Source organism: Balaenoptera acutorostrata, chromosome 9 (genome assembly GCF_949987535.1).
Source record: "Balaenoptera acutorostrata chromosome 9, mBalAcu1.1, whole genome shotgun sequence".
NCBI classification, from domain to species: domain Eukaryota; kingdom Metazoa; phylum Chordata; class Mammalia; order Artiodactyla; family Balaenopteridae; genus Balaenoptera; species Balaenoptera acutorostrata.
The window spans coordinates 51901133-51925857 of record NC_080072.1 but is presented as its reverse complement, the minus strand read 5'-3'; the positions used below and the strand labels follow the sequence as shown (position 1 = coordinate 51925857).

General features: G+C 48.9%; 2 protein-coding genes across 9 annotated transcripts; one reads left to right on the top strand and one right to left on the bottom strand.

The window, feature by feature from the left end:
• The first annotated feature begins 1540 nt into the window (after window positions 1-1540).
• On the top strand, window positions 1541-8369 carry LAMTOR1 (late endosomal/lysosomal adaptor, MAPK and MTOR activator 1). 2 transcript variants are annotated; one of them, XM_007173660.3, is made up of 5 exons: window positions 1541-1731; window positions 6443-6588; window positions 6840-6917; window positions 7272-7398; window positions 7741-8369. In XM_007173660.3, exons 1-5 carry the CDS (start codon window positions 1690-1692, stop codon window positions 7831-7833), a joined length of 486 nt encoding a protein of 161 aa, XP_007173722.1. In that variant the 5' UTR covers window positions 1541-1689; the 3' UTR covers window positions 7834-8369. The 2 variants fall into 2 exon arrangements, with proteins under 2 accessions (XP_007173722.1, XP_007173723.1); XM_007173661.3 differs by lacking the exon at window positions 1541-1731 and adding an exon at window positions 1998-2110.
• LRRC51 (leucine rich repeat containing 51) lies at window positions 6032-24713 on the bottom strand. 7 transcript variants are annotated; one of them, XM_057552182.1, is made up of 6 exons: window positions 24541-24713; window positions 16120-16203; window positions 15375-15512; window positions 10729-10934; window positions 9650-9798; window positions 6032-6326 (listed from the first exon to the last, which is right to left on the bottom strand). In XM_057552182.1, the coding sequence occupies exons 3-6, from the start codon at window positions 15454-15456 to the stop codon at window positions 6227-6229; spliced, it is 537 nt and encodes a 178-aa protein (XP_057408165.1). In that variant the 5' UTR covers window positions 15457-15512; window positions 16120-16203; window positions 24541-24713; the 3' UTR covers window positions 6032-6226. The 7 variants fall into 7 exon arrangements, with proteins under 7 accessions (XP_057408165.1, XP_057408162.1, XP_057408163.1 ...); XM_057552179.1 differs by lacking the exon at window positions 6032-6326 and adding an exon at window positions 8780-9367 and having other exon boundaries at window positions 24541-24711; XM_057552180.1 differs by lacking the exons at window positions 6032-6326; window positions 24541-24713 and adding exons at window positions 8780-9367; window positions 24417-24472.
• Window positions 24714-24725: the final 12 nt, after the last annotated feature.

The window sequence follows — 24725 nt, the reverse complement described above, 5'->3', positions numbered from 1 at the left end:
CACAGCACACACTTTCCCCCAACTCAGCCTCTTCTCCCCATTCCCTCCACCCCGTCTGGGATAAGTGCCCTGTCTTCTCCCATGCACTGGACCGTCTGACCCTTTTGAGGCCACTGGTGGTGGTGACTAAAAATTAAAGTACGAGTGTATGAATGGGGTGAATAGGTAGGTGAGTGATGGTGAATCTGAATTGGTGTGCTTGGGAACCCACACTCAAGGGCCCTGCTTACCTGGGCTGGAGGCTCCTGCTTGGGGAAGATCAGAGCATAGGACAGGAGGGGGAGTCCTTGGGGTGGGGAAGAACCCTGAGGCAGGCTGGACTTGCTGTCAATTATTGATGCTGAGGCTGCTGCTGTCACCTGAGACCTGCAGTTCAAGTTACCAACCCCAGGGACAAGCTGGAGCTGCCTCCTACCCTTCAGGAGCCCTCAAAGAACTTACAGAACTCCAGGGTCTTGATTTGAGGGGTAATAAAGCTGCTGGGTTTGGTGACCTCTCCTCCAATCCCTTGGTTCAGGACATAGGGTATGGTGTGAGCCAAGGTGATGGGGAGGTTGTAAGTTACTCAATAATTCCAAATTCTAAGCAAGTGCCAAGGCTTGAGTCACAGACAAGAGTCGGATCCTGTCCCTGTCCCCCCGGAACTCCACCTTTGTTAGAAGAGACTGACAAAGGAACAGAGAATACAATATAATGTGAGCACTAGAAGGCATGCTCCATGAACACAGGGACTTTTGGCAGGCAGACCAGGTGGGGAGACAGTGTGCCAGGCCATGTGTGCAAGGTCCAGAAAGTCAATCAGGAAACTCCAAGTATTTCCCTGTGGTCGGTGAGGCATTCCCCCAACCCCTCCTCCACTACCCTGGGCTTGGAGTGCGTGTCAGGCTCTGCAAGATCTTGTATGACAGACTTGGACTTGTGTTGAGTCCAAGGGAAGATGTGGGATGGTTCTAAGAGCACTGATTGTGAGCTTTGTGTGTTAGATTACTGTGACTGCTGTAAAAAGGCAGGATTGAAGAGAAATGCCTGAGGGCAAGGAGATCACTGAGGTGGCCTCTATCTCCTCCACCAGGATTGAGCTCCACTCTGCTTCGGTTTGTAAAGGTATAAGGTCCCTTCTTCCAGTAAGTCTCAGATCCCCAGTCCAGGTTGGGTGCCACACCCTCTGTATGTAGCCATCCTTGGCGCCAGGCAACTGGGCCTATTGGTGTGTACTCTTGGAGCATAAAGCCTGGATCCTCCTCGCCCCTCTAAAGGCATTTAGCAGAGTATTTCATGACGGCAATTGGTATAAATTCGCTCACTGGCCCACAAAGGTAGCCTGGCAGCCAGAGGAACACACAATACACTTAACACGTGGGCTTCTATAGCCGTCAGTGAAGGTCTCCGGCTGAGACCGGGAAGAGGCTTAAGTCATATGATCTGCCCCTCCCTTTCCTTGCATCACGTGTCTCACGGCCTGTCACGCAGCGTGTGCCTTCCCATTGGTTGGCTAAGATCACGCGGTAGGGGCGGGGCCGGAAGCCGGGGTTCCGGCGGCAGCCGCAGCGGCTAAGCTCCTCTGCGAAGGGGTAGGCGCGGGGGCGGTGGTTACTTGCTGGATGCAGGCGCGGGTCATGTGACCGGAAGGGCTCCTGACGGACGCCGTCCCTCCTCGGCGCGGCCTGAGCGCCCGGCCCGACCCCCGCCATGGGGTGCTGCTACAGCAGCGAGAACGAGGACTCGGACCAGGTGCGGCCGCCGCGGGCGGGGCTCGGGAGTAAGGGCTGAGATCCTGGGGCATGGGGCCCAGAGAAAAGGCTGCAGAAGAGAGTCAGCCGGACTGCAGGGCTCACTGAGTACGGGGGCCCGGAGAGGACAGATTACAGAGGAGACGCCGGGCCGGACTGCTACCCCCTTTAAAGCCCCAGTTCTTTCTGCACAGCCCCTGTGTTGGGATGTGCAGGCAGCCGCCTATCCCGCTCGCTCCCGCGCCTTCCATCTTTCCTTACCTTCAGACCTTTACAACTTCAAGGATCCTCAGCCTAGGTCTCGGGGAAGTACTTTCTTCCCAGCTTCCTGTGCCTTCTCTGTGCTTTGCATTAACGGGCTTTGTGAATCCATTGTAGAGGTGGGTAAGCTGAGGCTCTGAGTTAGAGTGTCCCGATATGAATCAGGAATCTGTGTATACTCTGAATCCCTGGGGTTGAAGAAGGAAGGTCACTGCTGATCTGGGGTCAGAGAAGGCCTTTGGAAATTGGTGTCATTTGAGTTGATCAGTGAAGGTTTTAATAGACACAGTGAGGACATCAGGACGTGTGGGAAGTTGGAAAGCAACAAATCGGGCTTAGCTTTGGCTAGATTGGGGGGAAAAGAGAGGTGGGCTGGGGAGCTCAGTTTGGCCTGCCTCAGTGCAGTCCCTACCTGGGGCCTCAGGGTTCCTCTAGCTAGCAGGGTGTTTGTCCTGGGAATTTGGCTGTATATCTGATCCTTTTGCAGAAAGGATTAGGCTGGGAAGGCCTGTACAGTTTTAAATTCTGTCTCTTCCCCTTGGTGTATTCTAACTTCCTGCCACACTTTAATCCCTGCCCTGCCTGCCTGACCTCCTTTGAGGAGGGGAAGACCTTTTCAAGGATGAAGTCTCAAGTTGTTGGCCACTTGCCTTTTTGGTTACCTCTAAGCCTGGATTGTACATTTCAACACAGAGACAAAAACTGTAGAAAGGTTTCAGCAAGTAGCTCACAGTCCGGTAGAGTAGATGGTCACAGAAACGGATTATATCACTGGTAAATGGGAAGTAGGTCTTTCCTCAGTGACTCATGTGAATCTATTTTGGGTCAAGGACTTAAACTGGGGAAAATGTCACTTGTATGGGAGGGATGGATGGCCCCTGGGCCTCATTAAGCCTCCAAATGCCCAGTGAACATACACTCATATTTCTGTGCCTTATGTTAGGCATGCCATACGGCCAGTACCTCACACTTTACTCCAGCCTGTTAGAAATAGGAGACAATATCCCTGCCTACTGGGAAAGCTATGGTTTAATGGGAAATTATCCCTTAAACCATAATATGGACTCTTGCAGGGAATGAGTCAAGGGTTAACTCTTTATGAGAAAGGATACCAGCTTCTAGCTGGAATTGCGGTTTTCTTGAATCTCCACCTTCCCCTTGATGGGCTTTCATTTCTGTTTCTAACCCCCAGAGATGGTGCTTGATCAGTCCTGGGTGATTTGAGGCCTCACATGGCGAAGGTCCGCTTACTACCTAGTCTACAAGCCACAGCCATTCACTGTCCCCTCTTTCGGGTCTTGGGCAGGCTCCTCTCCCACTCTCACATCGGACCCTTTGTTATAATAATAAAGAGAAATGTATAACATGTTACAGTTTTCAAAGACCTTTTACAGTTATCTCACTTGATTCTTGCCAAAACGTCTGTCATATAGGTACCAGTTATGTCTATTTAAATGTGAAGAAGAACTTCAGAGAGGCTAAGTGATTTAGCCAAGGTTACAGAGCTGAGAAGTGCCACAGGCAAGGTATTTTGATGCCAAGTCATGTCTTTATCCGTTGGGTCGAGCTGTGTGTTCTAGCTGTGCCCACAGACCAGGTGGCTAGTGATAGGCCACATACGTGTCTGTGTTAGAGTAGCCAGTGAAGCTCTGAATCCCAGGTTGACGTTGACTCCAGGACAAACCCTGGTGTGAAAAACCTCCCCCATGCTCCAGTCACCCTTTTGGGGATGGGGTGATGTTATTTGTCCACTCTAATTGTGGTAGCATGGCCTCTTCCAGGAGTCTAGGTCTCAGGAAAACAACCTTGTTCTTGAAGAACCCCTTATCCTGCAGGAGGATCTGTCTGAAGTGGGGCTGGGGAAAGGATGGACATATAAGAAGAAGCAAACTCTGGCTTCATTATGGAGCTGGCTTTCCTTAGAGATAGTTTAATCTTTGGCAAACATCTTGTTTTTAGTACTTAGTTTGTGTTTTAGGGGGTCGGGGTGTCTAGCAGTTGGGAGCCGATGAGGCAGAAGCCCATAGCTTCTGTCTCATGTTGTTGGGAACTGGGGACATGGGCAACCTAGGCTTGAGACAGAAGAGTAATGTCAAAAGGCTGGCCCTGCCTAGGGCAGGGCAAGCAGGGTAGGAGGAAGTGTCCTCTGTAAGCAGAGTTGTGGAGCTGTGGGCAGGGGAGCTGGGAGCCTGCAAGTATGAAAGTCTGGTAGGAACTGAGATAGGCCTGAAACGGAACACTAAGGAGTCTGGTGGTCTGGCACTGAGGGCTGGTGAGTCCGCTTTAGCCAGGATGGCCCCTTGTCTCTGGTTTTGTCCTGGGCACCCTTGTTCTTTATGCTTTGGATAGATACCCAGCATATCCACTTATCCAATTTGCAGCTGACACAAAGCCAGCAGGGATTTGCAGCTGATGGGCTCAAGGCAGGGTTGTATTCAGAAAGATTGCAGTAGATAAGAACAAGGGGCTAAAACAAGACGAGGAGAAATAACACATAGAATTATACAGGACCAGGGAGACTTGGTTTGGCCCCAGGTCAGTTCTAGGGGTTGTGGTGATTAGTACAGGCTAGCAGAAACAGGGCTGCTGAAACTAATGAAACCACATTCACAGAGGTGTGGTGGCTTGGCAAGGGAGGGAACAACTCCAGCTTTTCAGGTAAGGATACACCGGGAGCACCAAGTTTGGTTCTGGGAGTCCCACACAAAGAGAGCATCAGAGGAGAGGAGAGTGATCACCTGAGAGTAGAAGGGACCTGCCCTCAAGAAGGGACACTTGGGGACTTCCCTAGTGGTCCAGTGGGTACGACTCTGCACTTCCAATGCAGGGGGTCTGGGTTCGATCCCTGGTCAGGCAACTAGATCCCGCATGCACGCCGCAACTAAGAGTTTGCATGCCACAACTAAGGAGTCCGCATGCTGCAAGTGAGACTTGGCGCAGCCAAAATAAATAAATAAAGGTTTAAAAAAAAAAAAAAAGGGACACTTGGGAATTTCCCTGGTGGTGCAGTGGCTAAGGCTCCATGCTCCAAATGCAGGGGACCCGGGTTTGATCCCTGGTCAGGGAACTAGATTCCCACATGCTGCAACTAAAGATCCGGCACGCTGCAACTAAGACCCAGTGCAGCAAAATAAATAAATAATTAAAAAAAAAAAAAAGGGCTTCCCTGGCGGCGCAGTGGTTAAGAATCCACCTGCCAATGCAGGGGACATGGGTTCAAGCCCTGGTCCAAGAAGATCCCACATGCCGCGGAGCAACTAAGCCCGTGTGCTACAACTACTGAGCCTGCACTCTAGAGCCTGCGAGCCACAACTGCTGAGCCTGCGTGCCACAACTACTGAAGCCCGCGTGCCTAGAGCCCATTCTCGGTAACAGGAGAAGCCATGGTGATGAGAAGCCCATGCACCACAACGAAGAGTAGCCCCCACTCGCCACAACTAGAGAAAGCCCATGCGCAGCAATGAAGCTCCAACGCAGCCAAAGATAAAATAAATTTATTTAAAGAAAGAGAAAAGAAAAAGAAGGGACACTTGGACTATGGGACCCAGAGTTTGCAGCTGGGACTCCTGTCCTGAGATAATATGAGGAATGGCCATTGAGAGGTTGGACTTGCTTTTCCTTGGGGCCCAGGGCCTTGTCTGGCCTCACAGGGCCTCTCCATCCTGGGAGGAGACAGCCTTGCTGGGGAGGATCTGATCTGGGGGATTAGGAGGGCCATTCTTGCGCTCCTGACTTGTATTAGTTTCTCCTCTACACCCCACTGTTTTGGTATTTTCCACCTCCTCTGTCTTCCAGCCTCCAATATCCTTTCTCTGCTGGGGGCTGGAGCATTTTCTTTCTTTTTTTTTTTAAATTAATTTATTTATTTTTGGCTGCGTTGGGTCTTTGTTGCTGCGCGCGGGCTTCTCATTGCGGTGGCTTCTCTTGTTGCAGAGCACAGGCTCTAGGCATGCGGGCTTCAGTAGTTGTGGCACGCGGGCTCAGTAGTTGTGGCTCACAGGCTCTAGAGCGCAGGCTCAGTAGTTGTGGCACACGGGCTTAGTTGCTCCACGGCATGTGGGATCTTCCCGGACCAGGGCTCGAACGCATGTCTTCTGCATTGGCAGGCGGATTCTTAACCACTGCGCCACCAGGGAAGCCCTGGACCATTTTCTGAAGCTGCAGGGCTGTTACTAAATACCTGCTTTGTGCCTCTCTCCATCTTTTCAGGGCCTCTAAGACTGCTTGGTTCCACTTTAATTCATCCTAGACCACCAGCTTAGCTTAGCTTCCAAGGGCAGGCAGGATCTGAGCCTTAGAGCTGACATTCCGTACAGTGGGCCACTTGGGATATTCCTAATAAAAATATTTTTGGTGCTTAAAGGTCAGAGCTGGGCTGAGAAGAGAGCCTAATAAAGGTGAGTTGGACTAAGGGCCTCAGGGCTGACGTCTCCCCCCATGGCCTCTCCTAGGACCGAGAGGAGCGGAAGCTGCTGCTGGACCCTAGCAGCCCACCCACCAAAGCCCTCAATGGAGCCGAGCCCAACTATCACAGCCTGCCTTCTGCTCGCACCGACGAGCAGGCACTGCTCTCCTCCATCCTCGCCAAGACAGCCAGGTGGGCATCACAGGACCGGGCCTGGCGCAGACCTCCTCCATCCATATGAAAGACTGGGATGGAGAGCCAGGCCCAGGACGTGGGGGATGGGACAAGATCAGTGGGAAGAGGTGCCTCTGGGCCCAGCCCTGCTCCTGTGGGCAGGCAGGGACACTGGTGTCAGATAGCCCTGGAGTTGGCACCTGGCAGTGAGTCTTGTTTGTCCGTCTCGGAAGCACCTGTTATGTCCTCTCTGCCTCTTCTCCCCAAAGCAACATCATCGACGTGTCTGCTGCAGACTCCCAGGGCATGGAGCAGCACGAGTACATGGACCGGGCAAGGCAGTACAGGTGAGCCCCTGGCCAGCTTGGATCCCTCAGGCTACTTGGGCCCCTCCCTTCCCCTCCCTCTGATCCAGCTTTGGAGCCTGCGCCCCAGTCCAGGCTTCTCGTTTGGGTGTGGCCCGGAGGGTGGCCCCAAGTCACTTGGGTGTCTCAGTAGATGGTCCTGTTGACCCAGTTTGCCCCATGACACTCAAGGGTATGGAGACTAAAGGAGGTTGGCCTGGAGTGGGTTCGTGGTGAGCTGAGGCTGCTGTCACCTGCTTCTCTGGTCTGAGGAAGTGAAGCTTGCCTGGGCTGGCTGGGCAGACTGTGGCCTGACTGCCTGTCCCCACCCTCCCCCTCCCCCTCCCTCTCGGCCAGCACCCGCCTGGCTGTGCTGAGCAGCAGCCTGACCCATTGGAAGAAGCTGCCGCCGCTGCCGTCCCTCACCAGCCAGCCTCACCAAGTGCTGGCCAGCGAGCCTGTCCCCTTCGCCGACTTGCAGCAGGTGAGCCACCCCTCGCCCCGGCCCTGCCCGCTGGGTGGCAGCGAGGTACAGGGTTCGCCCCTCCACCTCAGAGGAGGTAGGGAAGTGGAGTTAGGGAGCCTGGTAGCCTGTGGGCCCTGCTCACTCCCACCTCACTCTTAGTTTCTTTCTCCTCCCCATCCCCTCTCTTAAACCTTCATTCTTTTGCTACTCTTTGTTCTTCCCTTCTGTCTTTCCCATCCCTTTCTCTTTGGCTCCCTGTCCGCCATCATCCCCTCTCTGGCCATCCATCCCCTCCCCCGGCTTCCAGATCTCCCTTCTCACCCGTCTCTCTGTTTCTCTCTCCCGGTCCCTCTGTCCCAGGTCTCCAGGATAGCTGCTTATGCCTACAGTGCACTTTCTCAGATCCGTGTGGACGCAAAAGAGGAGCTGGTTGTGCAGTTTGGGATTCCATGAAGAGAGGGGCCCCTGGACAGCTCTTCCTCTCCTCTCTTCACTCCGTCTCCACCCTGCCTCCCCTGGCCCCCAGCCTCACTGTGGCTTATACAGTATCCTAACCTGCTACTAATCACAGAAGAAAGTGGAGGAGGAGGAGAAGAGTGAGGCGAGGAGCCTGAGCAAGTGAGGATGGAACAAGGGAGGGTAGAACCATTTGGGACTGGCCTTCGAAGCCCTGGCCAGGGGTGGGGTGGGGGGGTCACAGGGACAGGGCCTGGTAGGTCTTCACCGTCACTGGGAAGGTGCCGGTGTGAGGGTGATCACTAGGGGGCCTCTTAGGACCCCCTGCCCACCCTTTCTTGGCCTCACTTCTGTCCCCCTCTCCCTGACTTGGTGCTCACATGCACCTCACGAGGGCATGTGACCAGGGTCTGGATGAGCTTGAATTTGAACGAATTGAGTTTGTATTTCTAGCACCCTGGGTTTTTACATGTTTGGGGTTTTTCTGTTTTGGTTTGGTTTGTCACCCTCGATAAAGGAAGTGTATCCATCTGTGTGCTGGTTCCAGCCCCTCTGTCCTGCCCACCACCCTACTACTTACTTCTGGCTACTCAAGTCTGTGAGCAGCGAGGTGGAGGAGGGGGAGGGGTCATCTTCTAGGGGCACTAAAAGGAATCAAGGAGATAAGGGTTCAGGGTTCCCAGGTCTTAGCTGAGACTTGGCCTGCACTAACCTCAGATTGGATAAGACTCAGCTTGTCCCTCCTCCAGTGATGGGAACACTGTCAAAGCTGAACAAACTTGAATCTGAGGCAGCTGTCACTGTTGTGGGTATTGCCTCAGGCTCAGTGGAATTACCAGGAAGCCTGGTGAGGGGGTGGAGGTATGCAGGGAGACCAACAGCACCTGGTACAGAGTCAGCAGACACATAGTTTCAAGCAGAAGATTCTTTTTATCAAGTGAAATCTTAAGTAGAATCATGACATGTAAACATGACAGTGGAACTACTCTCATCTGATTGAAGTGAGGGGTTCAGAGGTTACAGCCCGTCTTATTGGCCTCCTGTCATGGAAGCCTCTGAGGCATCTCCACAGAACCTTGGTGCTCTGTGAAGCAACTCTAACCTCAGGATATCTGAGCTGAAGAGTGCAAAGGGGCCCAGACAGGTTAGATAAGTTTCCCAAGGCCATGCAATCAGCCCAGGTCTTCTGCATCCCAAGCCAGCAGGCCTTTCCTTCCACTTCCTCCTTGTTTCAGTGAAGTGAGACCAGAGCTACTGGCGCTTGCCTGAGTTGGGGGGCATCTTTACATGGTATAAGAGACTTCTGATCTGCTGAACAGCTCAAATCATTTATTGTCAAACCAAACTGACCATCCCCAGGCCTTTAGGACTGCTGGGGTCCCAGGAACCTCAGAGTGCGTTGTGCTTGATCCAGACCTTCTTGGGTTTAATGTTCATGCGTTTCCACACTTCAGCTGTTGTGCGGTCTGCCTTGGTGACCCCACTGAAGTCGAACGTGGTGATACGGGGCAGGGTGCACAGCACATATTGCCTGTGGGGAAGACTTGGGCTGGGGGCCAGGCCCCCTTCTAGAACCCCTTTCCCCCTCCACCAGTCGCTCCTATCTCCTCTGACTGCAAGGAATGGAGGGACTTGAGTAGAGTGTGGGGGAGACAGAATTTATCCTGACTGACATCAAGAAATGCCTAAAGCCCTCTACTCCCTTCCCTGGTCCAAGCATAGCAGAAGGATGGTGTTAGGTTTCTAACCCTAACCCTCCTCCTTTCCCTCATGGGAGCCCAGCTGGAGCCCACCTCCAGGGCAGGGCACTTACCTATACCCCTTCTCTTCCTCTATGGGGTTCCCATGGAGTGTCAGGCTGCGGAGCCGAGGGAGGACAGCCAGCTTGTTCACCTCTCCAAGGCGCTGGATGCTGTTGCCATGGAGGTAGAGCACACTCAAGTTGAAGAAAGTTGTCAGGACCTGTTGGGGAAGGAAACCGGAAGCTAGACTGGACAGAGCCGTGTATCTGTGCTCAGGACTGACTTGTGGGCAGAGAAGGAAGAGTTTGGGGAACGATTTGTCACCCCCAGAGCCATACTAGATTGATTCCAACCTACTTTTATTTACCTTTGAAGGGGTACAGGGGCACCACACTGACAGAGCACTGTGATCCGAGGGGCAGAAGGTATGGGCCTAGGTCCTATCACTACCACTGACTTGCCAGGTGCCTGGGCTCTCCTGCTCCTCCTTGAGCCTTAGCTGTCCCTTCACTGAAGACCATTCCAGCTTTGGTGTTCTAAGATTCTATCACGACAGGGGACAGGGGACAGGGGACAGCATCATGCTAGGTACATAAGAGCTTTTAAAATAGTAGTTAAATTGAGATCACTGCACCTGGGGAACAGTTTCCAAGTCATACTCTAACTCCTTTCCCCTCTAACACAGATCCTGGATGAAAAGGGGCCAGTTTTGTTTGTTTCTTAAAATTTAGCCTGAGTTCATGGAAAGTAACTGCTGTACTTTTAGTACCTACCTCTGCAAAAGAACTTGGCACAAAGCACAGTGGGTGCCCAATAATAAGCTACAATTTTACTTCAGCCTCTTGTGTGAAGGCTTGCTATGTGCCGGTTGCTTTTCCATATGTTCTCATTTAATCCTCACAAAATGTTTATAATGCTGGCATATTATCCCCATTTTTCAGACAGCAAGGCTGAGGTTTTGAAAGGTTAGGAGCTTGCTCAAGGTCACAAAGTCAGAGGCAGATCTAGTATTTGAACCTATATCCATCTGAGCCCACAGCCATGTGCTTTGCAGGGCACCATGCTGCCTCACTACTTCCTTGATAATACGTGGGAGGTGGAGAGGCTGGGGGCTGGACAAGGTGGCTTCAGGTCCACCCTCTGGACTCACAGGGTCAATGGAAGTCAGGTCGTTGAAGGACAGGTCAATCCAGGCCAGGTTCTCCGGATGCTCCAGAAGCTGTGAAACCACATGGTTGAAGTCTCTCAGGTCATTGAGGACATTGTTGTTCAGCCACAGGGACTGAGACATTGACTTCCCTGACTTTGCGTGCCTTAGTGGTCGTAGCCCTGTCCGTGGCTCCTCGCTTAACAGATCTGTGGGGACAGAGTGAACTTTGGGTATGTCATCTTTGCTTTTCTGGCTCTGGGGGGTGGCAAAGGAACAGAACTGGGAGGACTTGTAGCTAGAGGAGCTGGCAGGGCCAGAATCCCATGCTTGTGTCTAGTGCGACTGTATGCACTGTTCCCCAGGCCCCAGCAGTCAGAGTGAGCTTGGATTAAGGGTCAAACACTTCCCATCCCAAACTCTTGGTTTGGGTCACGTGCTCCTCTCAGGTCTATTGTATCATTGGGTCCTCTGTGTACCACCCCTGTGTGGGAATTGGAGGGAGGCGGATTTTATAGATGAAGAAACCAAGAAGCAGAGGTGTTGGACTTGAGCCAAGATGCTGAAGCACAAAATCCAGAATTATCCACTGGTAGAGCCTATAGAATTCACTTCAATGTCACACTCTCTTGATGTCCTCTCCCTCTTCCATTAGTATTGAGTAACTGCTATGTGCCAGATACTGGATATACAATGGTGAACAAAATGAGAGATAAGCTCTGTATGAATAATAGAGCAGGGGTGAAGCAGATGTTTATGCCTTGGAGGAGCTCAGATGGGAAAGATGAAAACGGACGGTCAATATACTATAATAAATGCTATTTAAGTGGTGGAAGCATGGAAAAGGGTCTCCTAACCCAGTTGGGGAACTTAGGGAAGTTTCCCAGGGAAGGTGAAGCCTGAGCTGGATATCTCAGTGTGTTAGGAGACGTTAACCAGGCAAAGAAGGGTGGAAAGGGTGAGAAGAGCATGAGCAAAGGCACAGAGGTATGGAATGGCGTGGGCGCACACACACGTACTACACAAAGGGGCAAGGAGGGAAAAGGAGACACGGAGCCTTGAAAAGCAGGCTGAGTATCTTAGACTTTATCCTGTAGAAGATGGGAAGCCACTGGAGGGTTGAAAGCAAAGAAGATGATTCAGCTCTCTCAATTCAGAAAGATCACTCTGAAGGTTTAGTGTGGAGCATGGATTGTAGGGAGTGGGTGGGACTGGAAGACCAATTTGCCTCTTTCAGTCATCTAAGCAAGGATGAGAGGGACATACAAACGGCATGACTTGATGGTTGACTAGATGCAAGGGTAGAATAATATTCCAGGATGTTGGGACTTCCCTGGCGGTCCAGTGGTTAAGACTCTGCACTTCCAACACAGGGGGCGCAGGTTCGATCCCTGGTCTGGGAACTAAGATCCCACATGCTGTGTGGCGCAGCCAAAAAAAAAAAATTCAAGGGTGTTGCTCAGTTTTCTTGATGACTGGTGAGATGCCAGTCCTATGAACTGATACAGGATTAAGAAAAGGAGAAGAGGGACTTCCCTGGTGGTCCAGTGGTAAAGAATCTGCCTCCCAATGCAGGGGACGTGCGTTCGATCCCTGGTCAGGGAACTAAGATCCCACATGCCGCAGGGCAACTAAGCCTGCGTGCCACAACTACTGAGCCTGCGTGTCTCAACTAGGGAGCCCGTGTGCCGCAAACTACAGAGCCCGCATGCCACAACTAGAGAGAGGAAAAACCCGCACACCACAACTAGAGAGGAGCCCACACGCTGCAGCGAAGAGCCCGCGTGTGCTGCAACAAAAAGATCCCACATGCTGCAATGAAGATCCCGCGTGCCGCAACTAAGACCCGACGCAGCCAGAAAGAAAAATCAATCAATCAGTCAAAATTTTAAAAAAACAAAAAACAGTTGGGAAGGTGATGAGTTCAGGCTTCGCCTTGGCATGTCTGAGGTTCCTATAGTACTGGAAAGAGGAGAAGCCAAATAAGCAGTTGGATATGAAGGAGACATAGACTTGAGAATCATTAGCATAGAGTACAAGTTAGAGAAATAGATGAGATTCTTCAAGCAGAGCGAGGGTGGGGGGAGGGGGCATCCATTAAAGAAGTTAAGAACCAGGGCAGGGCAGGGAGAACCTGGAGGCTCACAGTCTGTCAGTGGCAGAGTCAGAACCATACACCAGCTCTGGCTGAGGTGACTAGATGTTTCCTGTTGCCTCTGTGCCTTTAGTTACTTGTCTAAAGCTGCCTCCCAGAAAGGAAGCAGTATTTTCTGAACTGGTCCGCTTGTCTTCACCCTCTCCTCAGCTCTTACTGGACACACTTCTCTTCCACCCCCACCCAGCTTAAACTTCTCCTCCTCAGCTGCAGGTCAGGCAGCATCCACCAGGTGGCTCTCTGTCTTGGTCCTGGAGTGAGCAGACCCACAGTTGGGGCCTGAGGGTGGGGGGAGGTGGCAGGAGGGTCATGGAGCGGAGTACCCCAGCTCGTGAATAAACTCCTAATCCTGACCCCCAACCTCACATCTCCTGACTGCAAACCCTGAAATGAAAAGACAGATGAGTAAAAGTTAAGACCCACCTACGGACTAGCCTCCAGTCTGATGAGGCAGCAGCTTGGGGAATGCCAGCAAGCATGGGCTGATCCCCAGCTCAGGGGGAGCCACTGGGGATGGTATTCCCTAGAACTTGAGGCTGCCTGGGGTTGCTGTTACCATGGATCATGGGTGGAGGAGGGTGTCCAGGCTGCTCTCCTCTGACTCCATCAGAGCACTGCATTGCCTGAGGATCTGTCAAAGCTGCCCTGTTCAGAGTAGGCCAAGGCAGGTCTGGAAATTGGACCACAGATATCAACACTCAGAGAACTAGGGGTTGTCTAGCCCCAGGAAGATCTGGGGAAAACATAATTCTGTCTTCATATCTATGAAGGGTTGCCATGCAGCTTTTCCCATGTGTCCCCAGAGAACATGTGTTTGATGTGAAGAACTGCCTTGTGTCATTCGTCACCCTGTAATGGAAGGGCTGGTAGGTGTGTGGTATGGGACTCCCTTAACTGGGGGTTTGTGAGCAGTTAGAGCATTATGGGTTGGAGGTAGTAGACTGGATGCCTTCTAAAGTCACTGACATTTCAGATTCTATGATCCATATATTGATTAATTCAGGAAATAGTGTACCAAGTACCCCCAAACTCTACCCTGTCCTCTAACCCCAATTTTAAGTCAGTGCAGCAAATGCCCTGGGGAACCTGAGGGGACTGGCCTTTTGGGGCTTAGATGTGCCTCTCCTTCTCCCTTCCCCACTCAGCAAGGAGCACTATGCCTGGCATACGTGTACAAACCTACACAGACATATATAGAAGGCTTAATAGTAGTGGGTGCTCAAGATTTAACTATTAAATGAAAGACAGGGCATCTGTGCAGATTATGTTTTGTGCTGTGCAGTTATCCTTGGTCATAGTAGTTTGTCTCTCCCCTCCTTCTGAGGACACCATAGAGGGCTAAGCCACACTCCCCACTCAGAGCTAGGAATTCTCAGGGTAGGTAGGAGCCATACTTCTCTCCTTCCTCTGTCACCTCAGCTATCTTGTACATAGCCATTATTGCAGCTAAAACCCTGTGAAACATGGACTACATCAATCAGAAGTGATGCTGTGCATAATAAAGGAGGATCACGGCAAGTGGGTGTGTGCTATGAGAGAACAAATGGGAGTTACTGTTGCAGCTGATGCCAACCCAAGTAGTAAGTACCCGAAACCCAAACCCAAGTAGTATCCAGTACCCTTGATAACTATTCACGTGCTTCCTGAACTTAAAGGTGGCCACTGCTTGCCTAAGAGAGTCGACCAAAGCCAGATAATGGGATAAGGTTATGTTGATGCCAGCCTGTGTTCTGTGAAGGCAGATGTACTGATGTGTTTATGAGAGCAGATAACAAAGACAGAAGAACTTCCCTGGGAAGAAGCATATTCCCTTGAGAATATGATCTTGATGAGAGACTCCCTCTGTCCCCTCCTGAAAGGTTCTAGGTACCCATTTACAAACACACTGAATGATAAAATAGGAATGAGTGTGGGCAGTGCTGGGACCTGTAATAAGTGTGGGTGATAATGGAATAAACTTGGATATGACTGGAATGAATATAAAATTTGTCAATAAATATTTAGACTGGAAACATGCCAGTTTGTTAATAACAAGACCTTGCATGTTTTACCAGTGATCAGAACAGGCTTGTGTCCTCAGACAGAGGAGAGTGGGTTCTGCCTGTTGGCTGGGACTCTGTAGCAGCCTGTGTTTTCCTTTCATTAGTCTCTTCTCTCCAGGTAAAAAATGGAGAATAAAACTATTGGCTGATAGACTGGCTCTCCAGTTTTCTTCCACCTGACTATCTTGCTGTAGCCTGGCTTCTTTTGAAGATCATCAGTTACCCTGAAAGCCCCCTGGTTCCTTTCAGATTTGCTGTTAATTTTTAAAAAGGCCAAACTCTTCCACTCCCACCTCCCTACCCACTACTCTCCCCAAAAGCGCAACAACAAAAATCCCATATGCTTATGGGAAGAATCTCTTTAGGCTTTTAAGTAGAAGACTGGCTTCTCCCTAGGGACCACACCCATCCTGCTGCCATGGTGAGTGGAATATTGTGCTCTGGGGGCTGACCTTGGGTCACGTGGATGCTTCGGAAGGAGTAGTCAAGAGGGGGCTCTTGCACCGAAGTGTTCATATAGTCCTGTTTGTTCATAGCTCAGGCCATCGTTTGTCAGGTGTAAGCATGGGCCCTGGGAATCCGGGTTCAGCCTGGGAGGACAGAGAAGGACTGGTGTTCGGCCCTCAGGTTTCCTCATAGCTCTCCACCCCTGCTATATACCCTCCACTACTCCAGGTTTGCGTGGCTGCATTTCTACTTTAAGATAACAATCATGATTCCTTGCATTTGTAGGGCACTTCCTACTTCTCTGAGCACCTTCACATTCCTTAGAGTTCATTGATAGTTATAATACCCATTTGTACTTTCCAAAGAAACTGAGGCCCCAGGGTGAAAGCACTTGCCCAAAGTTAAGCCAGTGAGTCAGTTGTGGACTGCAATCCTAGTCTTCTGAATCCTACTCTGAGGCCCTTTCTGCTACTCCATAGTAGTTGCCATGAAAGCTGTCTTGATACCTACCCTCTGGTGACATCAACTGGGCTATTCTATTGCAAACCCCTGAGGGCCTGCACTGGATCTGGTGTCTGACAGCCCTTTGCAGTCTGACCCAGATGGGGATTTGCTACCTTCTCTGCTCACCTTGTCTGTCAGCCCCATTATCTTTTCATCTGATACCCTACTTTCAGCTACATCCTGAATGTAGTCATACATATATAAACATACATACACATAAAACCAGAGTCTGCCTCACTCACTCACCTGTCACTGATGCCTGAAACTCCACCATTAGGGATTCATTCCTTTGGGTTCAGGGATTGTTCCCTGTTAAAATGGAAATACCCCCTGAGAGGGGTGAACACAGTGTTATCAGTCATTTACAACGTGGTGTGAATTGTCTTATCAGATCCTTTCCAATTTGTTAGCTCAAATAAAGCTCAGAATTTTTCGACTGGGCAGAGCCATGAGAACACCACTCACCTGTGAAGAGGAGAGCTGACACACTTTACAAGGGGTTTTGTATGTGACACAAACAAAAGACAAATAGACTGACAAATACATGTCCCAGTCAACCTCCCCTTCTCACTTCATCCACTGCTGTCACCTCCTTTGCATTTACTACTTTACTTGCTTTCCAAAAGGATTTGAGGTATTTTACGGTAATAACACACTCATAAAACAGGATGATTTGTAGAACAGAGCTGTCCAACGGAAATATAATGAACATCACAAATGTAAGCCACGTGTATAGTTTCTTTTTCCACATATGTAATTTAAAATTTTCTAGTAGAAAGAAAAGTCAAAAGAAACAGGTGAGGTTAAGTTTAATAATATATTTTATTTAACCCAATATATCCAAAATATCACTCAACATATAATTGATATTAAAATTTGAGATACTTTACACTTACAGCACATCCCAGCTGGGACAAGCTACCTGTCAAGTGCTTAATAGCCACTTGTGACTAGAGGCTACCATACTGGACAGTACAGATATAGAAAATGAAAACATGGAAGAGAAAGATTAGAAGCCAGAATAAAGGAAGAGAGAGAGAGAAACCAGGGAATTAGGAAACTATGCCTCTATTTATCCCTGAAATTCCTGGCAGCTAAAGCAAAAGTGGAAACCTTAGTATATGTGGTTCTCATCATTCAATTCAAAGAAACAATTTGTATCCAGAGACTATGAAATTCACAAATGTTCTTAAAATGGAATTTCTCTTAAGAAACCATGGACCTGATAGCTTATAATTCAGCTTAAGCTTAATACAGTCTAGATAAATTCCTTTTTTGGTGACTTAACATATGAAGGATAGAGTTTAACAGGTTTAGAGGAATGGAAAGTGAGTGTCTTCCTCTCAAAAAGCAGCAGTCTCAACTGAGCTTTGGGGAAGTGCTGGCTTGAGTCACTTCACAGCTGAATTCTCTGTCAAGTGTGAGACTGGCCTGATGGGCATGGGCTGTTGACTGGGGAGACCTGAATCTTTGGATATCAAATCTCCAGACACAACAAAGAACACATTCTTTTGTAGAAATAGAGGAAGCTGGCTTGCTTCTCACCTAGAACCCACAAGAAGTTTGATGCCTCTGAGCAAGACTGGGTACTTTTCTCAAGTTGGGACCCCAGAGTTCAGCACTACAGGACATGGATTTTAGCTTAAAATATTTAAGGGCGTATTTTTACCATTAATCTCCTTGACCATCAGAGAACCTCAGTGCAGTTCCAAAGGACTTCTGATTTTGTGTAGCACCAGCTCCTGAAGCATTTTTCTGGATGAATTAGTATTAAAAATAGAGCCCCGGGGCTTCCCTGGTGGCGCAGTGGTTAAGAATCTGCCTGCCGATGCAGGGGACACGGGTTTGAGCCCTGGTCCGGGAAGATCCCACATGCCGTGGAGCAACTAAGCCCGTGTGCCACAACTACTGAGCCTGCGCTCTACAGCCCACGAGCCACAACTACTGAGCCTGTGTGCCACAACTACTGAAGCCCGTGCGCCTAGAGCCTGTGCTCGGCAACAAGAGAAACCTCCACAATGAGAAGCCTGTGCACTGCAACAAAGAGTAGCCCCTGCTCAATGCAACTAGAGAAAGCCCGAGTGCAGCAACGAAGACCCAATGCAGCCATAAATAAATACATAAATAAATTTATTTATGTAAAGTAGTTGGACAAATTTGCCCATTGGAAAGGGTTATTAGTCTTCTCCATTTAAACACCAGCCCAGGCTGTGAGCTAGTATTGTGTCTTATTCATCATCTAACACAGAACCTGGCTTACAGCAGGCACTCAGGAAATGTTTGTGGGAGGAATGAATGAGAAACTGCCAAATACAAGGATTTCTGTTTTGGGGGTGTTGATGCTAAGCTGCACTTTCTAACAATTGGCTCCGAGGTTCAGCTATTTCAGTCCACACCTCATTCACAGTAAGATATTTAATTCAATTCTTCAAACATTTGTTGAGTGCCTGCTGCCCTATGCTTGACCAGAAGGAATGAAGCCAAGATACAAATAATAGAACCCTGTCTGTAAAGAGCACAGGAAATCCTGCTGGGTTGCTATTGATTGTGGCAAACCAGCCTGCATCCAGTTCTAAGAAACAGCTGCCTACTTAGTGAATACTCTCATGTTTCAGTACTCAGCTCTAGTATACCCTCTTTGATGAACACTTTCTTTCCAGATAAAATTGATCATTGTGTCCTGTATCAGATTGATTCCCTTGATGAACCCTATCATGGTCTCCCCTATATCCATCTCTTTTGCCCTCTAACCTTGTAGTTCCATCCACTCTGATGCTGGGTTCAGCCATGCGACTTGCTTTGGCCAACAGGATGTTGGTAAACATGAAGCAAATAGAAGCTTAAAGAGAGGACTTGCCCTGTGCTCTTTGCCAGTGCCAAGAGAACATGGTTAGCCTGCTGGAGGGGTATGAGAAACGTGTAGGTGAGATACGTGAAAAAGAGAGCCAGTGATCCCAGGTGAGGCCATCCTAGACTAGCCTATAGCCAGCCTACCCGAAGGCAAGATCAGGAGAGTCACCCAACCCACATGTGACTGCAAACACATGAATCAGCCCTGTCAAGACCAGAAGAAACACATGGCTGACTCGGAGACTTGGAAGCAATAATAAATGTTTATTGTTTTAAGCCACCATGTTTTTGGATGGTTTGTTATACAGCAATAACTAATTGATATATGCCCCCACTGTACTTTGAATAAAATTTCATCACAGCCTGTTTCCTTATCTGTAAAATGGAGACAAACCCTGTCTTGAGAGCTGCTGTATGTCCTGTAGCAGGTGTTCAATAAATTGAACCAGTTGTACTCTCTGTACTCATTTCTTTATAACCTACTTCCTGTTCCCTCCTTGTAAGCTTGAGGACAGGGAAAGAAGTCAGACTTCTTTCTCTCTTCCCACCATTACCCTGCACCAAGCCTGGGTATTCACTAAAGCCTTGATGGATAAATGGAGAAATGAAAGAAGAAATGAAGGAATGAATGATATCTTCAAGGTGTCACATAGTGAACCTGACTGCTGGGGAGAACTGACGAGCCTTGAGGTTGCCTTACTCGCTCCAGTGGCTATGTTTTTGGAGTCAGTCTTTCCCAGCTGCTATTCAGCCTCATGACCAGGAGCTAGTCAGACCCTAGCGCCTTTCTCATTTGTCTACGTTGACTGAATTGATGAATGATAGGGTTAGGGGCATACCTGCTCTGTTTTGGAGTTTTTTTCCTCCTGATTGGAAATATCGTTTACTGTTTTTCTTTTTTAATTTTAAAAGTTAACGTTATAGCTGAATAAAGTCAAACAACATAGAGAGATACATCAAGTGAAAACTAAAAGTGTGGCTCTCCATCTCACTCTCCAAGAACGCTCATGATTTACAGTTTGGGAATATAACCTCCTAGAAGACGTATATAACAAAATTATGTATATATAATACATATATATATATATATGTATATATATTTTAATTATTTATTTATTTTTGTTCATTTATTTTTGGCTGTGTTGGGTCTTCGTTTCTGTGCGAGGGCTTTCTCTAGTTGCGGCGAGCGGGGGCCACTCTTCATCGCGGTGTGCAGGCCTCTCACTATCGCGGCCTCTCCTGTTGCGGAGCACAAGCTCCAGACGTGCAGGCTCAGTAGTTGGGGCACACGGGCCTAGTTGCTCCGCAGCCTGTGGGATCTTCCCAGACCAGGGCTCGAACCCGTGTCCCCTGCATTGGCAGGCAGATTCTCAACCACTGTGCCACCAGGGAAGCCCAATTATGTATATTTTAAAATAAACACATACTGTCTGTTCTTTTGTAAAGCTATTTTTTCTTTTCAAATTGTTGTAGACTCTCTTACCCTTTATAATAGCTGCAGAGTGTTCCATAGAATTTGTGTGTACCCTACTTTAACTTTACTTGGGCTCCCCCGTTGATGCAGTGGTTAAGAATCCGCCTGCCTGTGGCACATATATACAATGGAGTATTACCCAGCCATAAAAAGAAACGAAATTGAGTTATTTGTAGTGAGGTGGATGGACCTAGAGTCTATCATACAGAGTGAAGTAAGTCAGAAAGAGAAAAACAAATGCCGTATGCTAACACATATATATGGAATCTAAAAAAAAAAAGTGGTACTGATGAACCTAGTTGCAGGGCAGGAATAAAGAGATAGACATAGAAAATGGACTTGAGGACTTGGAGTGGGAGGGGGAAGCTGGGGTGAAGTGAGAGTAGCATCGACATATACACTACCGGATGTAAAATAGTTGGCTAGTGGGAAGCAGCAGCATAGCACAGGGAAATAGGTTTGGTGCTTTGCGATGACCTAGAGGGGGGATAGGGAGGATGGGAGGGAGGCTCAAGAGGGAGGGGATATGGGGACATGTGTATGCATATGGCTGATTCGCTTTGTTGTGCAACAGAATCTAACACAGTATTGTGAAGCAATTATACTCCAATAAAGATCTATTTAGGACTTCCCTGGTGGCGCAGTGGTTAGGAATCCACCTGCCAGTGCGGGGGACATGGGTTCGAGCCCTGGTCCAGGAAGATCCCACATGCCGTGGAGCAACGAAGCCCGTGCGCCACAACTACAGAGCCTGCGCTCTGGCTCCCGCAAGCCACAACTGCTGAGCCTGTGTGCCACAGCTACTGAAGCCCACGAGCCTAGAGCCCGTGCTCTGCAATAGGAGAAGCTACCGCAATGAGAAGCCCACGCACCACAATGAAGACCCAACACAGCCAAAAATTTAAAAAAAAAAAAAAAAAAAAAAGATCTGTTTAAAAAAAATAAGTTAAGGCTTGGGAGTCAGAAGAAAAAAAAAAAAAGAATCCGCCTGCCAATGCAGGGGACACGGGTTCGAGCCCTGGTCCGGGAAGATCCCACATGCCGTGGAGCAAATAAGCCTGTACGCCACAACTACTGAGCCTGCGCTCTAGAGCCCGCGAGCCACAACTACTGAGCCTGCGCTCTAGAGCCCGTGAACCACAACTACTGAAGCCCACGCACCTAGAGCCCGTGCTCCGCGACAAGAGAAGCCACCGCAATGAGAAGCCCACGCACCACAACAAAGAGTAGCCCCCTATCGCCGCAACTAGAAAAAGCCCGCGTGCAGCAACGAAGAACCAACTCAGCCAAAAATAAAATAAAATAAATTTATATTAAAAAAAACTTTACTTAATTTAACTTCATTTAACCAATCCCAAGTTGATCATGGAAATTTGTTTTCAGTTTTTTGAAATTGCTAACAATTAGAATTTGATTTGTTGATAGCCTGTCCCTTCTCTTTCTCAGGTAAGTAGCAACATGATGGCCCAGGAAGCTTTGAGGAATATTCAGATGAAGAGATCTGATAGGAGATTCAACAGCCTGGCCTAGTGAGGGTTTCTATTTATGGGCTACAGGTGGAAGAAAAACCAAAGACTGTCATGAAAAGTCTTCCACATAATCTAATGTATTCTGGGAAGTTATGTTTCCAGGTGCCAAAGGTAGGCCCCAAATTCAAACTGGTTCCTGCCCATCTCTCTACTCCCATCTCTTATCCTCACCTCCAATTCTGCAGACCAGCCAAATGCAACTACTTGGAGTAAGTTCCCTGCACCTGCCTCTGGGCTTCTGCACATCCAGCTCTCTCTGCTTGGAGTACAGTTTCTTCTTCTTTTTGCCTTGCTAAGTTTTAATGACTCAGCTCCGGTTTCTCTTTTTTCTGAGGAGCCTACCCTCATGCCCAAGTCTAGATGTGCGACTTCTCTTCTGGACTCCCATAACACCCTATATTTACCCTTGGTAGCACTCGTGTAACACTAGGATTATCTCCTTACTATCTGTGTGTACATAAACTCCACCAGGGCAGAAGCCATGTTTTTCTCATGGTTGTATCCTGACAGTGGAGGCAAGTAGTACGTACCTAACAATATGTTAAACATTGCAACAGTGAATAACACTATAAAGGAGAGGGACACAAGGTTGCTATAATTGAGGGATCTGAGCTGCTCTGGGCAGTCAGGGGAGATAGTCCTAAAGAAGTGATTGACAGGGACTTCCCTGGCGGTCCAGTGGTTAAGACTCTGCGCTTCCAATGCAGGGGCGCGCGGGTTCATCCTTGGTGGAGGAACTAAGATCCCACATGCCACGCGGCTCGGCCAAAAAAAAAAAAAAAATTGATCGAGAGAAATCTGAAGGATAAGTACAAATTAACTATGGCAGAGGGAAAAGATGAACATTCCAGGAAGAAATAACAGCATGTGCAAAGGCTCTATGGTAAGTGGTTACTTGGAAATTTTGAAGACCTTAAAGAAGGCCATATAACTGGAGGGAGAGTGGGAGGGAAGTGTATGGTTAGACTGGAGGCTGGAAAGATGGGCAGGAGTCAAGCTGAGATGTTGCTTGATGCTAAGAGCAATAGGAAGCCCAAGGTATATTTTTAATTGGGGGTATTGTGGGGAAAGTGAACAATATCAGATTTGCATTTTGAAGGATTACTCTGGTTGCAGTATGCAAAATGGCTCGGAGGGAAGGCAGGAAGGATGTGATGGTAGCTACACTAGAGAAAAGATATTTAGAAGTAAAGCTGACAGGATTTTATGATGGATGGGAAATGAAAGAGGTATTAAAGATAACGCTTGTCTTTTTACTTCCATAATGGTGGACAGAGGTGAGAACACTGGAAGAAATTCAGGCTTGGAGTACATAGGGATTATGAGTTCAGCTGCAAACATGTTGAGTTTGGATGTTTTTGAGATATTCTAAAGGAGATGTTGAAGATGCAATTTGTTATACAGATCTGGAGCTTGGAGATGAGGGTTGGGTGGGGTTGGAGATACACACTCCTGTACATCTGCATATAGGTGGTAAATGAAGTTGTGGATGTGGACGAGAATATCCAAGAAGAGAATCTAGAGTGAGGTGGGAAGTGGGCCTAGGACCAAGCATGGGGGAGCTTTAAGACAGTAAGTGGACCAATCAGGGCCAGCTAGGAGCCAGCCAGAAGCTAACTAATCATGGCAGCATCAGACATGGGTGCTGTGTTAGCAAGACTGTTTACTTCTTGTTTAGTTAAATCTGTTTGATTCCCATTGTCTTTAGTCTCTCTAGTTACCTTTCCCCATTTAAACTTTCAAGGAAGGATCTGAAACCCATTCAGGCTGAAATGTAAATAACTCAATGTAGGCGATACAAGTTTCTTCTCCCTGGGGCAGTTTATCTTACTACTTTGAACAAGTCCTTAAGCTAGAGAGGCTGTAGGCTCAAGCTAGAGACTTGGCTGGAAGTTGGCAAACGGGGGTCTAGTCCTAGCTGTCACTGACTTGGTGTGTGGCCTCCACCAAGTCACTGCTCCTCGCTAGGTTTCAGTTTTCCAATCTGTGAAATGGGGATAAATATCCTTGAACTCACAAAGCTCAAAAGAAAGACTGGATGTGAAGACACTGGGTAAGTTGTAATAGATCTGTCATGAAGACTGAAAAGGAGTGAAACTCTAACTGCAGAACTTGGAGAAGCAGACCACAGAGGAGGTGTAGGGAGAAGAGGTAATTTAAGGACAGGACCCCTAATAAGTATGTGTGGGAAGATCCTGCTGACTCTCTGAAAAGGAGGCTGTACCCTGGGGTCTTCCTGCTTGGAAGGAAAGGGGCAGTTCAAGCCCCAGAAAGTTTCCTACAAATCCAGAATTAGGGACTGTGATTTACTCTAATCTTACTCCCATGTCTTGAAGAGGGTCTCAGTCGACCAGAGGAAAACCAACCCCATGTCTGAGGACGTTTCAGATCTCCCAGGATGTGTCAGGGATTTGAGACAGTAGTATTAGGGGGTCCCATCTTTGTGATGGGGGAGGTTCTTAAGCACCCCCAAATCTGTCTGGGTATGTGTCTCAGCCTTCCCTTCCCTCCCCGCGCCCGTCTATCCCATATGGGTTTGTGTCTTGTTCACTGCGAAAAGGGATAAGGGGTAACGGGGGAAGGTCTCAGGTCCCCGAGAAAGGAAGCTCTTAGTCTTTCCGTGCGCCCCTCCCCTCTCCATAGAGTTCTTGTCCCCTAGAGCAGGTTTCCTGTTTTCCCGCCCAACTCACCCGCAGTTGCTTCCCCTCCAGTCTCTGCGTCCCACTATCTCAGGGTTACTCAGAGCAACTCCATAGTAACTACCTATGTCACCAAGTCCCAGCTGAGCGCCGTAGGCGCTGCCGCGATGCCTACCGGGAGCTGTAGTCCGTCAGGGACTGGGTTCCAAGGCCGCGGGCGGTGCAGGGATTTGTAGTTGCCTTCGCCCTCAAGCCGAGGGCCGGGGTCCGGAAGTTGTGGCACCCTTTCTCCCTTTCCAGTGGCCCTCACACTTCCTTTTCCCGGGTCCTCCAGCGTGCTCTTGCGTGCGACGCCAGCCG